The 21,477-nt window shown below is 45.2% G+C and overlaps 2 protein-coding genes across 4 annotated transcripts; both read right to left on the minus strand.

Annotated features, from left to right (window-relative positions):
• Nucleotides 1-4,331: 4,331 nt before the first annotated feature.
• LOC123946165 (nascent polypeptide-associated complex subunit alpha) lies at nucleotides 4,332-17,889 on the minus strand. Of its 3 annotated transcripts, XM_046011425.1 has the most exons (8): nucleotides 17,765-17,888; nucleotides 16,810-16,971; nucleotides 6,992-7,077; nucleotides 6,764-6,841; nucleotides 5,753-5,899; nucleotides 5,180-5,308; nucleotides 4,645-4,767; nucleotides 4,332-4,456 (listed from the first exon to the last, which is right to left on the minus strand). In XM_046011425.1, exons 2-8 carry the CDS (start codon nucleotides 16,877-16,879, stop codon nucleotides 4,442-4,444), a joined length of 648 nt encoding a protein of 215 aa, XP_045867381.1. In that variant the 5' UTR covers nucleotides 16,880-16,971; nucleotides 17,765-17,888; the 3' UTR covers nucleotides 4,332-4,441. The 3 variants fall into 3 exon arrangements, with proteins under 3 accessions (XP_045867381.1, XP_045867379.1, XP_045867380.1); XM_046011423.1 differs by lacking the exon at nucleotides 4,332-4,456 and having other exon boundaries at nucleotides 4,603-4,767; nucleotides 17,765-17,889; XM_046011424.1 differs by lacking the exon at nucleotides 4,332-4,456 and having other exon boundaries at nucleotides 4,603-4,767; nucleotides 16,810-16,881; nucleotides 17,765-17,868.
• Nucleotides 7,087-14,716, minus strand: LOC123946162 (nascent polypeptide-associated complex subunit alpha, muscle-specific form-like). Its single transcript, XM_046011418.1, has one exon. The coding sequence runs from the start codon at nucleotides 14,060-14,062 to the stop codon at nucleotides 8,138-8,140; it is 5,925 nt and encodes a 1,974-aa protein (XP_045867374.1). The 5' UTR covers nucleotides 14,063-14,716; the 3' UTR covers nucleotides 7,087-8,137.
• Nucleotides 17,890-21,477: the final 3,588 nt, after the last annotated feature.

Here is a 21,477-nt window from a genome sequence, read left to right on the forward strand (position 1 = left end):
GCACTCCTACATACTTTGTTGCCTATGCTTCTGGTATCACATAAAGTCATTGGCAAATTGAAGGCATGAAGCTTTCCTCCTGTTTTCTTAGAGTTTTATGGTTTTAGATCTTACATTCTTTTGTAGTTAATTTCTGTATTTGGTATCTGGTAAGAACCCAACTTCATTCTTTTTTTTTTATTTATTTTTTATTTTTTTTTAAAGATTTTATTTATTTATTTGACAGGCAGAGATCACAAGTAGGCAGAGAGGCAGGCAGAGAGAGAGGAGGAAGCAGGCTCCCTGCGGAGCAGAGAGCCCGACGTGGGGCTCGATCCCAGGACTCTGGGATCATGACCTGAGCCGAAGGCAGAGGCTTTAACCCACTGAGCCACCCAGGCGCCCCAACTTCATTCTTTTCCATGTGGATATCCAGTCTTCCCAGCACCATCTGTTGCAAAGACTAGGTTTCTTTTTTCTTTATTTTTTGAAGATTTTATTTATTTGAAAGACAGAGATTACAAGTAGAGAGAGGAAGGGAAGCAGGCTCCCAGCTGAGCAGAGAGCCTGATGTGGGGCTCGATCCCAGGACCCTGGGATCATGACCCGAGCCAAAGGCAGAAGCTTTAGCCCACTGAGCCACCCAGGCACCCCAGGTTCCTTTTTTATACAACCAAATGGACAACTGTGTCATTCACGAGCTGTGTTTTTTAATTTATTATTATTATTATTATTTTTAAAGATTTTATTTGACAGAGGGAGATCACAAGTAGGCAGAGAGGCAGGCAGAGAGAGAGAGGGAAGCAGGCTCCCTGCTGAGCAGAGAGCCCGATGCGGGACTCGATCCCAGGACCCTGAGATCATGACCTGGGCCGAAGGCAGCGGCTTAACCCACTGAGCCAGCCACCCAGGCGCCCTATTATTATTATTTTTTAAAAAGATTTTATTTATTCATCTGACAGACAGAGATCACAAGTAGGCAGAGAAGCAGGCAGAGAGAGAGGAAGGGAAGCAGGCTTCCCGCTGAGGAGAGAGCCTGATGCGGGTCTCGACCCCAGGACCCTGGGACCATGACCCGAGCTAAAGACAGAGGCCTTAACCCACTGAGCCACCCAGGCGCCCCTCATTCATGAGCTGTGTTAACCGGGAAAACACACAGGAAAATTTTGACAAGGCAGACAGATAATGGAAGTAATTTTGAGGATCTTGAAAAAAGACCAAACAAATTTAAGAGAAACCAAAGGGATGTTAAGGAGACTAAAAGACAAATGTGACTATGCATGAATGCCCACTGGAATTATCAACTAAGTGAACTTGAGAGCCATTTCGTGGAAAGGTACTGATAAAAGCCACACTACTGTGGTCTGGAAAGAGAATGAACAGAGCTACCTCTATCATAGATAAATCATGGGAACAAAGTTGAAGTGAAAAGAAATTTGCAGGATGATACATAAGGTACAGTTTTGTTTAAAGTTTTAAAAGTCTGTAGATCACTAAATGCTTTGGGTACATAAATATGTATTGAGAGAATATCAACTTACAGAAATTATAAAACACTAATTCATGACTGGTATCTCTGCGGGAGGGAAATTGGTCTGAGGAAGGATATAAACAGGTCTCTCTACCTATCTGTATGGTTTAATTTCTAAAAAATAAACAGCTGAATGACAGGTACACATACAGTTCTTACCTGCATGTCTGAAGTTTATTTCCCAAATAAAAAGAAAATCTGCTAATGGAGAAACATGGAAAGACAGAGAGGCTAACTAAATTGGCCTACTGTTTTCTTTCCCCTTTAGAAATCGGAATGGTCATTCAGTAAATAACCAGTGCCAGTTTCATAGATTCTTAGCAAAATGCTTCTAACAGTCCTATATGTTTTGGGGTTATCAGGTTTTTTTTTTTTTTTTTTTAAGATTTTATTTATTTATTTGATAGATCACAAGTAGGCAGAGAGGCAGGCAAAGAGAGAGGGGGAAGCAGGCTCCCTGCTGAGCAGAGAGCCGATGTTGGGCTTGATCCCAGGACCCTGGGATCACAGCCTGAGCTGAAGGCAGAGGCTTTAACCCACTGAGCCACCCAGATGCCCCCCCCCCTTTTTTTAACAGATGAGGTCAGAGGTTACTTAAAATATCATTGTTAGTCTATTTAGGGGTGCCTGGGTGGCTCAGTAGGTTAAAGCATCTGCCTTCAGCTCAGGTCATGATCTTGGGCTCCTGGGATCCAGTTTCCCTGCTCAGCATCAAGTCTGCTTCTCCCTCTCCTTCTGACCCTCCCCTCCACTGGTTCTCTCTCTGCCTCTGCTCTCAAATAAATAAAATCTTTAAAAAAAAATTTTTTTTTTAAAAGATTTTATTTATTCATTTGAGACACAGATCACAAGCAGGCAGAGAGAGAGGAGGAAGCAGGCTATCTGCTGAGCAGAGAGCCCGATGCGGGGCTCGATCCCAGGATCCCGAGACCATGACCTGAGCTGAAGGCAGAGGCTTTAACCCACTGAGCCACCCAGGTGCCCCCCCCAAAAAAAAATTTTATTGAGTATTTCAGTAGAGACTTAATCATTTTAAGAACCAGGAAAGTAATTCAAAAAATTTGCTCATCCTATACATTCCCTAATTTGAGAACCAAAAATTTTATCATTCTGTGACAGAGAAAGTTAGTTGTACATTCCTTTTTTATTTTTTATTTTTTTAAGATTTTATTTATTTATTTGACAGGGAGATATTACAAGTAGACAGAGAGGCAGGCAGAGAGAGAGAGAGAGAAGCAGACTCCCTGCTGAGCAGAGAGCCTGATGTGGGACTCGATCCCAGGACCCTGAGATCATGACCTGAGCTGAAGGCAGCGGCTTAACCCACTGAGCCACCCAGGCGCCCTGTACATTCCTTTTTTAAAAAAAACTTAAGTATTTTGTTAGAGAAAGCGAGTGAGCGAGAGAGCATGCACAAGCAGGGAGAGCAGCAGGCAGAGAAGCAAGTTCCCTGTTAAGCAAGGAGTGCCTGACGTATAAGTTGATCCCAGGATTCTGGGATCAACTCCTATGCTGAAGGCAGAAGCCTAACCAACCGTTCTACCCTGGTAAAATGGAAGCGGGTCATCAATCTTAGCCAGATGTCAATTTGTGGTTCTCCAGATAGTCTACCACTTCCTACTAATACAGCATACTACAATGAAAAGACCCTACTTAGAGAGTAGCTGTCTTTGGAGGAAGTATTTAACTTTTTTGGTCCTCAACTTTCACTCATATCTGTTAAAACACTATCACTACTTCCACAGTAATCAAGAAGACTGAATTCAAGGGCACCTGATTGGCTCAGTCAGAGCAGCATATCACTGTTGACCTAGGGGTTTTGAGTTTGAGCCCCATGTTGGGTGAAGAGATTAAATAAACCTAAAAAAACCTAAATTCAGGAATAGAAATGGCTAAACTTTAGTCTCCAATGCCTTCTACCATGTTAGTCTGACTTATTCCTATCTTAACATTCCTTCTAGATGTATTATCACTTATTTGTTTTAGGATTCTTAACCTCTACATTTACTTTTAGCCTTCCCATTTCCAAATTTTAGTCTTCTGCTTTTTCCCCAAACCATTTCCTAACAACCCAAACTCAGACGCTTTACTCTTCTCCTAGGACTTCTATGGAGTTATGCGTATTTTTTATTCACTGGCTAGTCATTGTTTATCAGTTTGCCTCATTTTCCACTTATTGTCCTAGCATAATTATGGTTACCCTAATCATAATTTATTTTGTACATTAAAATGTTTCTATAGTGTATGCCTGACAGCAGAGTGTTTACACTGTATACAACAGTCAAAAACTCCTTTCATGACATACCTCTGCATTTTGTACAAAGTGCGATCTTTTCATCCATATTCATTATGCACCCGACCCTCTCCAACCCTGTACCAAGCTCCTACATATCCAGATGTAACCACTGTGAACTGCTTCCCAGAGGCCAGATGAGGTAGGTCCCATATATATATATATATATATATATATATATATTCAAGGACTGTAGGCCAGAAAAGAGGCTGATGATTATTAAATATAGAAGACGATTTGCTAACAGTTAACATGTGGGAAAGAAGATGGAAAGGAGAAACTTTATATTTAAGTTTTATTCTCTTAAGACAAGGAAGTTCTAACAGACAGCCTAGTATAGTATCTTTAAGAGATGAAAAGACTGACATTTTAAGTGAGGAATCTGCAGCACTAAACCTTCTCAAACTCAAGCTGAGGCCTTAAGGTAAATTACATGTTTTCATTTCTAGAGACTTCATGTTTTTTTTTTTTTTTTGGCGGGGGGGCAGGTGGGTGGAAGGAGGGAGAAGAGACCAAGCACTCACTGAGTTCATCCAACAAGAAGCCATAACTTTATTAATGATAGAAACAGTACAAATTTCAAACCAAGCTGCAGTTATTCTTTTGAAACACCAAAAAAAGTCCTCGTTTTCAGATGGTTACATTGTTAATTCCTGTAAGAAAAGAGATCATTAGAAGTAGTTAGAAGCAAATTGGGAATTCAGGCCCTTAAATATGAGGTAATTTGGAATAGGGTTTGGAATGATGCTTCCTAAACTGGCTGATCTTAAGTACAGAAAATAAAGTCACCCCGAACTGGTCAGGGCTGAAGAAGTCAAGGAATAAAGGCTTTGACACTTACCATAATAGCATTTACAATATCATTACTGTTGTTCTTCAGGGCTCGGACTGCCTTTGCTCTTGACACATTTGCTTGTGACATGACCAATTCTATGTCCTTAACCTCTACACCGGTTTCATCAACCTAAGAGAAGGAAGAAAAACACAATAACCCAAAGGCCAAGAAAAATTCTAGTAGTTCTCTGGAGACAGGAGTCTCTTAAATCTAATTCTTAATATAACTCAGAAACTATTTAAGTCAATTGAGTTTGAGACCCTAAAGCAATGTGGAACGCACCCATCAATACAAGATAATACTGGGTGCCTGGGTGGCTCAGTCGGTTAAGCGTCTGCCTTTGGCTCAGGTCACGATCCCAGGGTCCTAGGATTGAACCCCAAGCAACCCCAAGCTGCTTCTCCCTTTGCCTCTCTCTCATGGATAAATAACAAATTTGTATTACAAATAATAATATATTATATGTAATATTATAAATAAAATCTTAAACACAAAATACTATCTGGAGAGGATTAAAAGTAAAAAAGATTTCCCTATATACCTCTTCCTCTTCACTCTCCTCTTGTACAGTTGGAGTCTGTGTGTTTTCTTGAATATTTGAGACAGCTTCACCCTGAACTTTGAATTTCTCAGCAGCTGCCAGTTGTGCTTGCTGAGATAAATCCTCGATCTGCAGGGCAGAAAATACAGATTTATGTGACAAGATCAATCTGCAGTAAGTGAAATAAATCATTTATATCTTTTCCAAACTCTTACTCTAAAGCTACTTCAGGTTAACTTACTATATAGCTTTAAATTATTTGCCCTAAGATTATGTTATCACTGTACAGAGAGAACTAGTTTAGGTCTAAAGCAGTGATTCTCAACTGGGAGGTAATTTTGTCATCCAGGGACATCTATCAAATGTCTGGAGATTTTTTGGGTTATCACATCTGGGCAGGATGCTGCTAAACATCTCTAACACTCAGAAAAGCCCCTCCCACAACAAGGAATTATCTGACCTCAAATTTCACACCAAAGAATTATCCAACTCTTGACTATCAATAGTGCTGAGGTTGAGAAACCCTGGTTTGTTGAGAAACCCTGGTCTAGAGTGCATCCAAGAAAACATTACCTTGGCCTCCCCAAAAACTATGTAGGTATCTGAAGCTGGGCTCTTGTAGACATCTGGTTTTGTGATGACAAAGAGGATATTCTTAGATTTCCGGATAGTGACTCTTGTCACCCCTGTAACCTGTCGAAGACCCAGTTTGGACATAGCCTAAGGAATAGAAAAGAACATCAGGTTTTCAACTTCTCTAGAAGCAGCTTCACAGGGGAACCTAGGTGGCTCAGTTGGTTGAATGTCCAACTCTTGATTTCGGCTCTTATCTCAGGGTTGTGAGATCGAGCCCCACACATCAGGCTCTGCACTTAGCAGGATTCTGCTTCTCCCTCTACCTCTTCCCCTGCTCCTGCACACATTCTCTCACCCCAATAAATAATATCTTAAAAAAAAAAGTAGCTTTAGGAAGGTAAAGAACATAATAATAACTATATCCAAAGTAAAGTCTTAACTGAGGGTTGCTGGAAAGGAAGGGGGTAGGGAGACGGGGTAACTGGGTTGACATTAAGGAGGGTACATGATGTAATGAGCACTGGGTATTACAGAAGACTGATGAATTGGGGCGCCTGGGTGGCTTAGTCGGTTGGACGTCTGCCTTTGGCTCAGGTTGTGATCCTAGGACAGAATCGGGCCCCGTATGGGGCTCCCTGCTCAGCGGGGAGTCTGCTTTTTCCTCTCCCTCTGACCCTCCTCCTGGCTTGTGCTGTCTCAAATAGGTAAAGTAAAATCTTTAAAAAAAAAAAAAAAAAAGACTGATGAATCACTGACCTCTACTTCTGACATCAATAATACATTAAACGTTAATTAAATTTAAATGAAAAAAGTAACAAAACAAATGAAAATAAAGCAAAACCTTTTCCTAAACTAACTTGGTAATACAGAACTGGCTTCCAGGACTCCTGATTTTTTTTTGCCATAGTAATTTCTATCACTATAAATATGATTCTACCATTACAGTTCCCCCTCTCTAAAGCTGCTTAATCAGAACCTTTAACCCTTGTTCATAACTTAAAAACTTACCTTCCGTGCCTTCTTTTCACTCCGGCTCTGTTTTGCTTTACTGACTGGTTCTTCGTCAATTTCAGCAGCTGCTGCCAGCTGAAGAAAGAAAACATATCACAATCCCCATGAGGTTTTCCCTTTATGAAGGTTCACAGTTCCAAATACTGCAGTCAGCTTCTCTGATCAACCCTTGTTCTTCAATGCTTCTTTGACTCAAGTACTCTGACCAGCAAGTAGAACACCCACCTGGGCTTGTTGTGTGGTTGCCTGTGTGGAATCCTGTTCCTCAAGCTCTGGTACTGATTCATCACTGTCAGATTCTGTTCCAGACCCTGAGATGACAAATTTAACTTTTACTATTTTACAGTAGATTATAAGGAAAAGACACCTCACCACAGCCTATGTGGACTAGAGGTCACTGGCTTATGCTAGACCTCACAAAGTTAAATGTAAACCAACTGACTTGTATGAAGCCAGCTTGACAGCCTCCAACTCAGCCATAAACTAGTGTGTACACATCTATTAAAGACCCAGCCCCAGAAACAAGAGGTAATTACTAGTTACAGCCAAGCAATTTATAAAGAGTTAACTGTTTCTTTTCTCTTAAGGTCTTCACTTGGCACAGGCCAACACCAAGGACCTAAGTAACTCCAAATTCTACCCGATAGCCCAACCATCTCCAAAAGGTTATGGCAGACAAGGTTATCTCCAGATACATTTAATGAAAAAACAAAAAACAAAAAACAAAAAACAAAAAAAAAAACAACACAGTAGGATCACACTGTGGAGGCAGACCAGGGAGGACACTTTCCCCTCATCCTTACACTGAGTTGGGGAAGGCCAGAAGCAGTTGTGTACACACATTTAGCCTTGTTTTCAAACCAATTACCCTAGCAATTTGGTTTCATCAACACAGCCTGAAGATTCTCAAAGATTGCCAACCTATAGTTCTAACAGTCACCTCTGTTAGGGCCTGTCTTGTGACCTCTCCCCTTTCTTCCAAATATAATTCACATATTTTAAGTTTACCTCAATCAAAAGGCCAAGCATCAATAAAGACTACTGAGAGAAAAAAGCAGACACCTGCACCATTCTCAGGCTAGGAAAAAAAGTCTTGAAAAGGGAGTCCCCTGGGCACTGGTCATTACTGAATCTAAATCATGAAAAGAAATTCAAATAGTTCCGTATTTCCCAACATTTTAGCAAATCCCAGGCCCAGGGACAAGGTTAGTTATGTGGTAGAGATTAGAGCAAATTAAAAGGTCTAATAGGTCTTGGTTTTCAGTGTCAGATCATTCAGGTAAAAAGATGGCAGATCCAGGGTTAGCTTGGACCATATTATACAAGATGATACAAAACAGACTATCTGAGGTGATGAAAACCAAGATTGATTCATATTCCTAGAGCTTTTGCATTTAAAATTATAGTTCTATGTCCTATGTCCAAACACAAGCAGATACACTGGAGAAAGCGGCGCATCCTAGGGTTAGTACGGTGGGTAGCTCCAGGAGGGGTGTGGGCGACACACCATGCACACAGCAAACCAAGGCAAATACCCTTGTTGTTCTTCAGAACAGGCTGCTTGGCAGAGGGGGTTGGGGCAGGGATCCCAGCAGGTTTGGGGGTGGGCATGTTGACGAGGACCGACTGGAAAGGCAGTCCCCCTGAGATTGGTTCCGGGGGAATCAGAGGCGGCAGCTCATCCTCATCAGCAGGGGCTGAGGGCTTACAGGGGGATTCCAGCACCAGCCCAGGTGAGGACGGCAGAAATTGCTGTTTAGGAAGCAGAGGGGGAACTGGGGAGGGAGCGAGAGGCAGAGAGACTGATGGGGTGGGTGCTGGAGGGATAGATGCTAATCCAGCTTTAGGAAGGACCTTCTCAGAGGAAACTGTTGCTAGAGGAGGAGAAGTCACAGACTCAAGAGGAAGAGTCAAAGGGCTCTTTGGGGAATGGGATGAATCTTTGCTTTTTAATGGAGAAACAGGGAGGGTTTTGGGAGCCTTTGAAGAGACTTTCTGAGCAGAGACTGTCAGCGGGTCTGGAGCCATTGCAGGAAGGGGTCCTTTAGTACCATTCTTAGCTGAAGGATCTGGGCACACAGAAGGTGAAGTAGCAGAACTCTTCTTGGCCAGTGGACCTTTCTCAGAGGGAGCTGTGACAGCTGGTATACTTTCTGGAGCTGGGGCAACAAGTCCTGCTTTGAGAGCTGTGGAGCCTTTCTTTACTGGTAGACCTTTAGAAGCCAGAGGGCCGATGGACCCCAGGGGACATGTGACTGAAACTGGAGAGGTAGGGGCCTCTTTGGGTGAAGGAGGACTCTCAGATGAGGGAGTGGAGGCACCTTTGGATGGGGTAGCCGGGGCTCTCTTGGGGGATGGAGTTCCTCCTGGGATTCTTTTGGACGATGGAGTTGCTGAGGTCCCTTTTGGGGCTGGGGCTGCTGGAGACTCTTTGGAGGAAGGAGTCACAGCTGGGGGAGTGGACTGCCCCTTGGGAGATGGGGTTCCTGGAGCCCCTTTGGGGGTTGGAGTTTCCGGAGACTCTTTGGGGGAAGGAGTCACAGCTGAGGGAGTAAGGGACCCTTTGAGAGATGGGGCACCTGGGGCTTTTTTTGAGGAAGGAACAACAGCTGGAGGAGTGGAGGTCTCTTTAGGGGATAGGGCTGCTGGGCCCCCTTTGGGGGAGGGAGGAGCCATAGGTGGGGCGGTGGGAGGCCCTTTGGGAGGTGGAGTAGCTGGGGCTCTTTTGGGGGCTGGAGTTGCTTGAGACTCTTTGTGGGAGGGAGGAGCTACAGTGGGGGTCCCTTTGGGAGGCTGGGTAGCTGGGCACTCTCTGGGGGAGGAAGGAGCCCCGGTTGGGGGAGTGGAAGACTCTTTATGGGATGGGGTTGCTTGGCCCCTTTTAGGAGATGGAGTTGCTGGAGCTCTTTTGGGGGCTAGAGCTGCTTGGGACTTTTTAGGAGAGGGAGGAGCCACATCTGGTGGAGTGGAGGCCCCTTTGGGAGGTGGGGTAGCAGGAGCTCTTTTGGGGACTGGAGTTGCTTGAGACTCTTTGGGGGAGGAAGGAGCCACAGCTGGGGGAGTGGAAGTCTCTTTAGGTGATGGGGTTGCTTGGCTCCCTTTGGGAGATGGAGTTGCTTGGGACTCTTTGGAAGAGGAAGGAGCCATAACTTGGGTGGTGGAGGCCCCTCTGGGAGGTTGGGTAGCTGGGAACACTTTGGGGGAGGAAGGAGTCATAGCTGGGGGAATGGAGGTCTCTTTAGCAGATGGGGTTGCTGGGCCCCCTTTGGGGGAGGAAGGAGCCATAGATGGGGTAGTGGGGGGCCCTTTGGGAGAGGAAGGAGCCATAGCTGGGGGAGTGGAGGTCTCTTTAGGGGATGGGGTTGCTGGGCCCCCTTTGGCGGAGGGAGGAGCTGCAGATAGGGCAGTGGGGGCCCCTTTGGGAGATGGAGTAGTTGGGGCTCTTTTGGGAGATTGGGTAGCTGGGCACTCTTTGGGGGAGGAAGGAACCACAGCTGGGGGAATGGAGTTCTCTTCAGGGGATGGGGTTGCTGGGCCCCCTTTGGGGGATGGAGTAGTTGGGGCTCTTTTGGGAGATTGGGTAGCTGGGCACTCTATGGGAGTTGCCTGAGACCCTTTGGGGGAGGAAGGAGCCATAGCTGGGGGAGTGGCAGTCTCTTTAGGGGATGGGGTTGCTGGGCCCCCTTTGGGGGAGGGAGGAGCCACAGGTGGGGCAATGGGGGCCCCTTTGGGAGATGGAGTAGTTGGGGCTCTTTTGGGAGATTGGGTAGCTGGGCACTCTTTGGGGGAGGAAGGAGCCACAGCTGGGGGAATGGAGGTCTCTTTAGGAGATGGGGTTGCTGGGCCCCCTTTGGGAGACTGGGTAGCTGGGGACTCTTTGGGGGAGGGAGGAGTCACAGCTGGGGGAGCAGAGGTCTCCTTGGGGGATGGAGTTGCTGGGCCCCCTTTGGGAGTGGGAGGAGCCACAGGTGGGGCAATGGGGGTCCCTTTGGGAGATGGAGTAGCTGGCGCTCTTTTGGGGGCTGGAGTTGCTTGAAACTCCTTGGGAGAGGGAGGAGGCACAGCTTGGGAGGTGGGGGCCCCTCTGGGAGGTTGGGTAGATGGGGACTTTTGGGGAGAGGAAGGAGTCATAGCTGGGGGAGTGGAGGCCTCTTTAGGGGATGGGGTTGCTGTGCCCCCTTTGGGAGGTGGAGTCACTGGGGTTCTTTTGGGGGCTGGAGTTGCCTGAGACCCTTTGGGGGAGGGAGGAGTCACAGCTGGGGGAGTGGAGGTCTCTTTAGGGAATGGGGTTGCTTGGCCCCCTTTGGGGGAGGGAAGAGCCACAGGTGGGACAGTGGGGGGACCTTTGGGAGATGGAGTAGCTGGGGCTCTTTTGGGGGCTGGAATTGCTTGGGACTCTTTGGGAGAGGGAGGGGCCACAGCTTGGGGGTTGGGGGTCCCTTTGGGGGAGGAAGGAGTCACTGCCGGAATGGAGGACTCTTCAGGAGATGGAGCTGCTGGGTCCCCTTTAGGGGATGAAGGAGCCACAGCTGAGGCAGTGGGGGTCCCTTTGGAAAATGGAGTAGCTGGGGCTCCTTTGGGGGAGGAAGGAACCATAGCTGAGGGAGTAAAGGCCTCTTTGGGAGGTGGGGTATCTGGGGTCTCTTTGGGGGAAAGAGTGGGGGAATGCTTCTTGGCCAGTGACCCTTTAGGGACTTGAAAAGAAAGACTGGCCTCTGGAAGAAAGGAAGCTTCAACTGGAGAAACAGGGGAGGAGTGATTTCCAACAGGAGTATCAGGGATAGCAGGAACACTTCTCGAAAGAGGAGAAAGAGTTAAGGTAGTAGAAGGAGCTGAACCCTTCTTGGCTGGACGTCTTTTAGTTTGAGGAGACACACTAGTCCCTAAAGGAGATGGAGAGTCAGCTAAGTAGGCTCCTTTCGAAGATGCATTAACAGAAGCACAAGCACCAGAGTCCTTGGTTGGGTGTCCTTCAGGAGAGGAAGCCACAGGTGCCAATGTTGAGGTATGAGAAATACCGTGAACTTTCTTTGCACCTTGAGGATGAAGAGAGGGAAAGGGCTCAGACTTGGGAATTTCCGGGGCTAGTGCTATGGCAGCTGGAAAAGCAGAAACATTCTGGGGGTATAAAGTCACAGCTGGAGCCATAGGGCAACTTTCAGAGACTGGAGGAACCACAGGTAAAGTAAGAGTGGAACTACCCTTCTTACCTGGATGGCTTTCATGAGATAAAGAGACATCTAGAAAAGGGCTGGCTGTAGTGGCAGGAGTGGAGGTACCTTTGGTAACTGCAGGAGCCACTTCCGCAGTAGCAACACGTTCCAGAGGAAATGTAGCTGTGCTTAGGGTGGTGAGAGAACTTTTGAGAGGCAGACTACTGGGGTCTGTCTTGATTATAGAGGCTGGGGAGTTAACACCCAGAGGAGAGGGAGCAGTACTTGCTGACGTAACTACAGGGAGAGGCTCTACAAGGCTTTTCTTTGCAAAGGAGGCTTCAGGAGAAAGAGCTATCTCCAGAGATGATGATATACTTTGGGGAGAGGGGGGATTTTTGGGGGTTGCCAGTACTAATGGTATTAGAGTCGTGTCTTTCTTGGTAGGGAGTCCTGCCTGTTCTGGTGAAACAGGGGCTCCAAGAGGAGAGGGAAGTTCAGTTTGGATATTTCCTTGTTTTGGTAACTTTACCAATGCTGATGTAGGGAGACCTTTGGGGTTCTCAGAGACTGAGAGAGGAGGGGGGACTGGTAATCCCAGAGGGGTTACTTGAGGAGTAGAAAGCTCTCTGGGAGCCCCAGGAGCCATAACCGAGGCAGTGCGGGAAGCTGAGTCCTTACTACTTATGGAACCTGATGAAACTGGAGGAGACATGCAAGTAGCTACCTCAAGGGTAGTAGGTGTCGCAGAAATTGTAGAGGGGTTAGTCATAACGAATGGGATGGTTCCAACAGAAGAAACAGGAGCTTCTTTCAAGCTCGGACTCCCTGGAGGAGGAGGAATTTGGGTCACCAAAGGCTGACGAGGAGTGGCATTAGGAGAGCCTTTCAGAATGAGACAGGCTGTAGGAGATAATGGAGAAGAGGTGGCTACGTTTGATGAGCCAGAAGGACTGAAGGAAGCTATGGCAGTGACAGCGGGGAGGTCTTTTTCAATAGAAAGAACCAGAGGGGAAGCTGGAGCCCCCGAAGTAGGAGCCACCTCATTTCTGGAAGGAAGTGGAGGAATTACAGATCTCTGAGAAGGGTAAGAGGCCCCAATGGGAGAATGAGCTGCAGAACTGGCATCCACTTTAGGATTTGACAGAACATTAGGACCTGTTTGACCTAAGGGTTGAATAGGAGAATCAAGAGAACCCTGATGTAAAGGTGCTAGATGAGAGCCCAGAGAAGTTAGGAAAACTGGAGTGACGCTGGGAGCCACAGATATAGACTGGGTTGAAAGAGGTAATGTAGCAGTTGAATTAAGGGGTCCCTTTAGGCTGAGGCTTTCAGGGTTTTGTGGAGAAGTCAGAGCTGAGGAAACAGGGATGTCTTTGAACTGAGGGGGAGTTATGGCTGGCGGAGTGGTGGGTGGCATTTGAGGACATGCGGCTGCTCCAGACTGAACAGAGGCCAAGGGAGTTCCAAGATGGGAAGGAACAGCACTGACTATACCTGGAGGGATAGGGGTGCCTTTTAGATTAGGGCCTACTTGCATGGGAATTTGAATAGAAGAGGTCTTTGGTTCTGAGGAAACAATGGGAGATGGCAGACATGTTACTGACCCTGACTCAGCCCCAGCAATCAAAGGAGGTGAATTAAGAGGGTTAAGTGGATAAGCAGAGCTCTTTTGAACTGAGTGGGGAGCCAAGGCCACCAGAGCCAAGGGAGCTGAAGAGGAATGGGCATCTTTCACAGCTGGAGTTATCATGGGAGAGGCCAGAGCTAAGGCAGCTGGGGAGATGGGAGGCCCTATTAGGTTTGGTAGGAAAACTGGGGTGTCAGTGGGGGAAGGGGCAACTCCCAAAGGAAGGGTTGTTCCAGAGGATGATTGCGGAAAAGGAGCTTCAAAGGGGGTTGAGACAACACTAGAGGGAGGAAGGAATGGGGAAGGCTGGTTAGGGGTTGCCAGAGGGCATTGTTGGGGGGCCAAGGAGCAAGGAGGGGGAAGGGTAGATTCAGGCTGCCTTAAGGCAGCAGTGACACTCAAGGCTGAAGATACAGGAAGCGCAGCTGGAGGAGAAAAGCAAAAAAGGGGATAAAGAAGGAAAGGGAAGGAAAAAAACAAAGGTGAGTTATGCAGCCCAAGTTGGTACAACATGCCTCACAGGAAACATGGAATTTTTAATCCGAGGATGAAAGTCACCGCACAGGATTAGACAAAGGTGACAGGCAACAGCAACCTTCCCCAAATATACTTCAGTGGTCGATTAAGAATACATCCCTCTCCCCATTTCTCATATTTCCCAAGTTCGACCCCCCCCCCACAAGCAAACTATTTTAATGTGGAGAGAATAGTCTAAGCAGCCTATTAGTCTCTAAATGGGGAGCACAGACCTCGGAGTGGGTTGGGAACAGCATGCTTTCCACCCTTTCCCAGATGTGCCCACCCTCCCCTCCTTGAATGAACCCAAAGTCTTTCTTACAGGCCACAGAATACCAGTAGAATAGATGTTCTACTGTCAAGGATCATGAACTAACTGAAACAGATACTGAAAATTGGAACAAGGCAGGCAGTGAGTGGTGATAATGATGGGGAGTCGGAACTGAATGAAAAACAAAAACAAAAACAAAAAACAACCCTCCCCTCACCCCTGAAACAAACCAAGTCTTTCTATGCTCAGGCTTTCACTAGGCCAAGAAAAACCTGACTCTTAGAATAAAGTTTTAGGGGGCACCTGGGTGGCTCAGTGGGTTAAAGCCTCTGCCTTCAGCTCAGGTCATGATCCCAGGGTCCTGGAATCGAGCCCCACATCGGGCTCTCTGCTTAGCAGGGAGCCTGTTTCCCTGGCTCTCTCTCTGCCTGCCTCTCTGCCAACTTGTGATCTCTGTCTGTCAAATAAATAAATAAAATCTTAAAAAAAAAAAAAAGAATAGTTTTAGGAAGGTGGTGTTGACATATAATTCTGTGTTTAAGTATTAAATACTAAGTCACTTTGCCTCCCTATGCCTCAGTTTACCTGACCCAAAACAAGCAAGCAAAAAACCAACCACAAATGGGTTGTACTTCGTAATGTCCACGCACTTTCCTAGGTATTGTTAGCTCTTCAGACATCAATTTAAGATGAATTAGACTGCTAGGGAGAGAGCTTAGTCACAAGGGTAGGGGCTGTATTATGAAACCGTAGGCCAACTTGTTAAACCAGACTGTGGTTCTATTTTCGAAGTAGGGAACTGGAGTGGAGAATACATTGGCTCTCCACCCCTTACTCTGGATAAGTATGTCATTCTGCCAAAATAGACCAATGTTCAGCACTACAGTAAAGCTCAGTAAGATTTTCTGAATGATAAAAACTCACAATTTATTCAACCACTAGTTCTAAAATTGTTAGAGTATCCAACCCCAGAAAGGACAGGTGGCTCAACCAGGTTTTCCTGGAGAATTGGTAGATCAAAATCTTGCGATTAAAGGGCAAATGCCTCCAAACATATGAATCAGAATTTGAAACTTAGAATGTTTTCCTCTGACTGGACTTCCAAGATGGTTAGTTAAAGCCCAATTTACTTGCTTTAGTTTAGACACCATAACCAACTCCTTGGGCTCGTTTTCACATTTGTTATAACAACTACCTAATTATAGAAAAAATTCAGTGTTTTACCACTGGCCCTCCCTTAATATTGCTAAACCTACTGTGCAACCTCTAACTATTCAGAAATAAGCTTAACAGCATTAAGGATGACTTCAGAAGCAAATGGCATGAGGCTTGAAACAGATTCATCTAAATTTCAGTCTCCACATTTGTAAAATCAAGTTGTTCAATAAGGTTTTGATTAGTACTGAATTATAGGATCTTTAGAGATCAGTCCTTTCTCTTTCCATTAAGTCCCCTGTACTTCAAGGATTTCATACAGCTTGTTCACTAGCTTAGAGGCCCCTTCCTTTTTCTTTTCTAGCAGCTGTATTAATCCCTTCAGCTGCTAAAATCAGACAGGTGGGGAAAGAGAACCTCAATGCTTTCAACTATAAACAACTCTATTTTAATTCCAGAAGGGGAAAGGAATTGCTTAAGTGACAGGTGGGGTTAAAAAAAAAAAAGTTTGCAGTAAGAAAAAGTGAGGATGGAAGTTACAGCCTGAAGATTCTCTTCATTTATTTCAGCACAACTGACACAGCAAGAACATCATTAAATATTTTTTCACTAAACCTCTCAAGTTTTCTAAAGTATTTTAACAAGCATTTGAAACCTGCCTTTATACTATGTTTATATCCATTAATTTCAAAGCTGAAGGGCATTCAAAGGAAAACTTTATTTCAATCTTGGGTTCCGGGCAAGCTGTTGATTCCAGCACACTATAAACATCTTAGCACCAACCCATAAAATAAGTGAACCAACCCAGCAGGGCCCTGCGGCCCAGTAGGACACAATTACCACCAGCACACATCTCATCCAGACATGTGATGAAGGCACAATGCCAAGCTCTGCCATCTAAAACCTTGATGCAACTTGCTGGCTGCATCTTCACAAAGCTCAGGTCTCCTTGGCCTGCAAGTGTGTCATCTAGTTCCAATAGGTAAGAATCACCGAGCCTCCTCCCTGCTCAGTTTTACTTTGAGTTGAGGGATCCCCAGCACGACCTGTGAGGCAGTTGCCATAATCTACAATGCAGGCCTGGGAGATTTTTATGCTCTCGGATCTTAAATATACTGTTTATAGTCCATTCCTTAATGAAGTCCCTCCAGGACCGCAGTTAGTATCACGGATTCTCCTCCCTGGTAAAGCTACAGCCATCTTTAGTGAGTTAACTCTGGAAAAACCAAGGGTATTCCCTTTGCCATTTTACCCACCAAATGGTCTTAGGGTCAGTTTTAAAATTTTAATGAACAGTAAGGGGACTAGGGGAACCTACCTGTCTCAGCCTGGGGCTGTGGCAACTCCTGCTCTGTAGCAGGGACGGTTTCTGTGGCTTCACCAGGCATTTCTGAAGGGAATAAAAAGGAGGCCTGAATCGACTGGGATCCGTTCTGCTGCCCAACCCAGAGTCAAATATTCCTAAAAACTCTGCGAAGGGCTGTTAAGAAAAAAAAAAAAAAATTACGAGGATGTTTCAGGACAATCCTCCCCAAAGCAGCTGGGAATAGGTAAGAAATAAGACATGACCCTCAGATCTCGGATCAAGCGAATCAATCACCTTCTACCTCTCTTTACTCCGCAGAAAACGAACCTTCAGTGCCCAAGGGGTTTGTTTTTACTCTACACTCCAAATCCCACAGAGGCAACACTCAGCACTGCGTTCTCAACCCCAGGGAAAGGATCCCGGTCTGGCTCCCGACCACGGGTGACTTCAGACGCTAGCCTGCACCACCTCCCACACTCATGCCGCCTGGGCTGGGACCACCAGGTCTCCCGTTTGCCGGACTTTCGGGAACCAGGAGGGGAAAGAGAGTGCCCAAAGTCCCACACTCGCTTGTCACAATTAAGAACGGCGTGTGTGTGTGTGTGTGCGCGCGCGGGGGTGGGGGTGTTCCAAGGCTGTGACCCCCTTAACCTCCTTTGGATTCTCGTGAAGCCGTTCCCAACACCAGACGCACTCCGCTTCCGCCCCCCACACCACAACGGCTCTGTGTTGCGAGCCCTGGCCTCCAGGCGCAGCAGGCGGCCCTTCTGCCCTGCTTTTGCCAGGACATCAACCGCAGACCCCATTTTGTCCGGAGGCCCCAAGGCCACACTTCCCAGGGCCAAGTAGAAACTCAGCAGCCCCATAAAGCCTCCAACTCCCCTTAGCTCCGAGTCTGTGGGGCGGCTTAGTCCGCAAGAAAAGAGGATGGCTGCGGATAGAGAGTTGCGGCGAAGACAGGACTTACTGTGCGGGGGACGCGGAACCAAGATGGCGGCAGAAAGAGAGCGAGCGAGAGCGTGACCCACGCCTGTTGCAGAAGGAAGCCTGGTGGAGGGGGCGGGACCAGGATCCGATTCCGGGTCAGGAGCTGCCGGCAGTCACTTCCTTTGAGTGACCCGTCTTACTGTTCCCGGACGGGGGTGGTGACGAGGTCTAAATAAGGGTAAGAATTCGGAACAGGACGCGCTGGCTTGGCAGGAACCTCAACCTCTAGCTCCTTAGATAGCCGACCCCTTCCCGTCCCCTGAGTCGAGGCATTTTTGATACCCGAAAAGAAAGTGTAGTGAGAGAAGCAACCTCTGCCCTCTGGCCAGTAAAGTAGCCACAGCGGTTATTATAGTGACTTTTTGATTTCCCCTTTTCAACTAATGCAGGGAAATAGGAGATACTAAATAATACCGAACGCCACAGATTGTAGTCACATCATTGTAATATAGCAGTGACTGAGGTTAACCCTCAATTATTTTATTTTTGGAATACACAATTTAGATCGATGTTGAAACTATTAGATTACACTCCTCAGAGAAAAGCACATAGGCGTATATACAATTCTTTTTGCCTGCTGTTTTGGGCAAATAGATATCCTGAAACTCATCCATGCTAGTAGTCCCAGACCACAAGTTAAGAACTCTTGCTTTACACAGTAAGATTCCTGAGAGTAGAATGTAAATTCAGTGGTTTGTTAATGAAAAGGCCGTGGGTCCTGATTCCCTTGCCTCTCAGCCCTACAAAAAGACTCAACAAATTCATTACCTAAACCAGCAAAACTATTTGAACTAAAGGCTTTAGGACAATTGTGGCTGCCTTTTAAGGGAAGCATTGACGTTATGCTCTAAAAACTATTTTTATGTGAGGATTAGTGAATTAGGATTAAATGAAATAGTGGAGTTTACCAGGAATGAGAAATTCAGAAAATTTTTTCAGATAGGGAGGCAGTATTGTGGAACGATTAAGAACATGAACTCTGTAAGGGTGCCTGGCTTGCTCAGTTGGAAGTGCATGCAACCCTTGATTTCAAGTTCATGAGTTCAAGCCCTATGCTGGGTGTAGAGATCAATTAAATAAACTTAGACACACACACACACCCCCACACAGAACATGGACTCTAGCTATACTGGTCTGAATCACAGCTTTGTCACCTCATAGTGACCTTGGGCAATTTAATTAACCAGTCTGTGCCTCGGTTTCCCCATCTAAAAATGGGGATATAGTAGCTACTTGATAGGATTGTTAGAAAGATTAGGTAATATATGTACATTACTTGGAAAGTGCTTACTATTATTTTTTCTAAGTAAATGTGTGATCTGGAAGATTTGTCAGCACAGTCCATTTAACTTCAGAAGAAAGAGCCAGCAATAGCCAATCATTCTTCATAGACAAGTAAAGCTATTTTGACCATTTCACTTTCTTTTCCCTCAAGCCCACTGACTCTTCTCTCTGTTGTTAATGACTAAGGAAGGATGTATTTTCTTTCTTTGGATTTCTTTATAAATTGGGCAAGTTTGGAGATGGAAGTCAGTTCTGTGACCTTTGTTTCTACAATTCTCACAAATGGATGAGTTGGTACAATCAGAGAATAGGGAAGTCAATGATCTTTGAGCATGTTTGTGCTGAACCAAATATTTTTGTGGTTTGTGATTTGTGAAGAACCAAATATTTATTTTGAAAAAAAAAAAAGACTTAATTTTTTAAAAATTAAGTTTTTATTTAAATTCCAGTTAGCATAACAGTGTAAAAACATTTATTTATTTTTTAAAAAATATTTTATTTATTTGACAGAGAGAGAGACAGTGAGAGAGGGAACACGAGCAGGAGCAGGCGTAGTGGGAGAGGGAGAAGCAGGCTTCCCGCTGAGCAAGGAGCCTGACTTGGGGCTCAATCCCAGAACCCTGGGATCATGACCAGAGCTGAAGGCAGACACTCAAGGACTGAGCCACACCGGTGCCCCAAAACATTTATATTTTTACATGAGTACAATATGTTACGCTTTATCCAAGAGCTTTAATATTAAAGCATTAAAATACTTTAATGGTAGGCATATTGGAAACTTGAAACATCTCTTTTTGAAAGCATAATACCAGTCTTTATACTCTGATTCTGAGTTTTTTTTTTTTTTTTTTAAAGATTTTATTTATTTATTTGACAGAGAGGGATCTCAAGTAGGCAGAGAGGCAGGCAGAGAGAGGGGAAAGCAGGCTTCCCGCTGAGCAGAGCCTGATGTGGGGCTGGATCCCAGGCTAGATCCCAGGACGCTGGGATCATGACCTGAGCAGAAGGCAGAGGCTTAACTCACTGAGCCACCCAGGTGCCCCTCTGGTTCTGAGTTCTTAAGGTAGATTGAGTCTTTAGTAATTTTGTATTCAGGAATTTTAACTGACCCACTGTTTTCCAAACCTAAAAACTGAACAATACATAGTAAATAGAGACTCAAATGAGGAATTTTGCACAATGGTCTTTAATATTTTTTCTTAAAAAATTAGAAAAAGAGAAGGAAATGCAAGGCATTGCCGTGTGTTGACTGCATTGTAAAGTGTTTTATATATATAAACCAAAAGATTAAAAAAAAAAGAGAAGACTGTATGGCTAAAGAGAAAACAATGTTAAAGGAAACTCAAAGGAAAGAAAATAAAATCATAGAAAACACCAACCTGTTAGCTTGCCATCTCAGTGTTTCTCAGAAGATGGACTATATTCCAGAGTGACTGTTTTGTTTAGACTGGTTTATAAAACCAGGCAAAAGAAATCTGACACTTTGAGAAAAAACAAAAACAAAAACCAACCTATGGAAGAAACAAAACCTTTAAAATTAAGTATCTGGATATGTAGAAAGGGAAGTGTTTTGACAAATAAAACAGGTTTTATGTTGGTGAAATTGGTTATTCTAAGCTGCTGCTTTATGGTGCAGACTAACCCAATTGTTCTCTGAGGAAAAAAGTCAGGAGCTACAAATCCAACAGCTGTAAAAAGTATTCTACTATCCCCTATTGTAATCTAGTAACTCATATGTTTTGAATTAAAGTTTGGTATGTTTAGATGCCCAGTTTAAAATGATTTTTAAGGGGTGCCTGGGTGGCTTAGTGGGGTAAGCCTCTGCCTTTGGCTCAGGTCATGATCTCAGGGTCCTGGGATCGAGCCCTGCATTGGGCTCTCTGCTAAGCAGGGAGCCTGTTTCCCCCTCTCTCTCTGCCTGGTTGTGATCTCTCTCTCTCTCTCTCTGTTAAATGAATAAATAAAATATTAAAAAAAATGATTTTTAAGGGGCGCTTGGGTGGCTCAGTGGGTTAAAGCCTCTGCCTTCAGCTCAGGTCATGATCCCAGGGTCTTGGGATTGAGCCCCGCATCGGGCTCTCTGCTCAGCAGGGAGCCTGCTCCCCCACCATCCCCCCTGCCTCTTTGCCTACTTGTGAACTCTGTCAAAAAAAAAAAAAAAATCTTAAAAAAAAAATTTTTAAAGATAGGCAGTGGGGTGTGGCCTGACCAATAAAAATATCAGTAAGTAAAATTAGAAGTGACAGAATACACACTCCAGGTATAAATGTCTAAGACTTAAGGACAAAGCTCTCACATACCTACAATATTCAGTCCAGAAATAAGGAGGCTATATCCAGTGAGTTGAGATTAAAGTTTTGGGCATATTATTGCTCACTTGCCTCTACAAATGGCAACTGGTAGAAGTAT

Source organism: Meles meles, chromosome 7, assembly GCF_922984935.1.
Source record: "Meles meles chromosome 7, mMelMel3.1 paternal haplotype, whole genome shotgun sequence".
Lineage (NCBI taxonomy): Eukaryota > Metazoa > Chordata > Mammalia > Carnivora > Mustelidae > Meles > Meles meles.

Bases quoted from the DNA above. Each gene is read 5' to 3' on its own strand.
- LOC123946162 (XM_046011418.1), bottom strand. From the start codon at position 14,062: ATGTTGTACCAACTTGGGCTGCATAACTCACCTTTGTTTTTTTCCTTC.
- LOC123946165 (XM_046011423.1), bottom strand. From the start codon at position 16,879: ATGCCTGGTGAAGCCACAGAAACCGTCCCTGCTACAGAGCAGGAGTTG. The intron at 6,842-6,991 runs GTGGGTGTTCTA...TTCTTTCTTCAG, and splicing joins CAACCACACAACAAGCCCAG to CTGGCAGCAGCTGCTGAAAT. The intron at 4,768-5,179 runs GTATATAGGGAA...TCCTTCTCTTAG, and splicing joins AGGAGAGTGAAGAGGAAGAG to GTTGATGAAACCGGTGTAGA.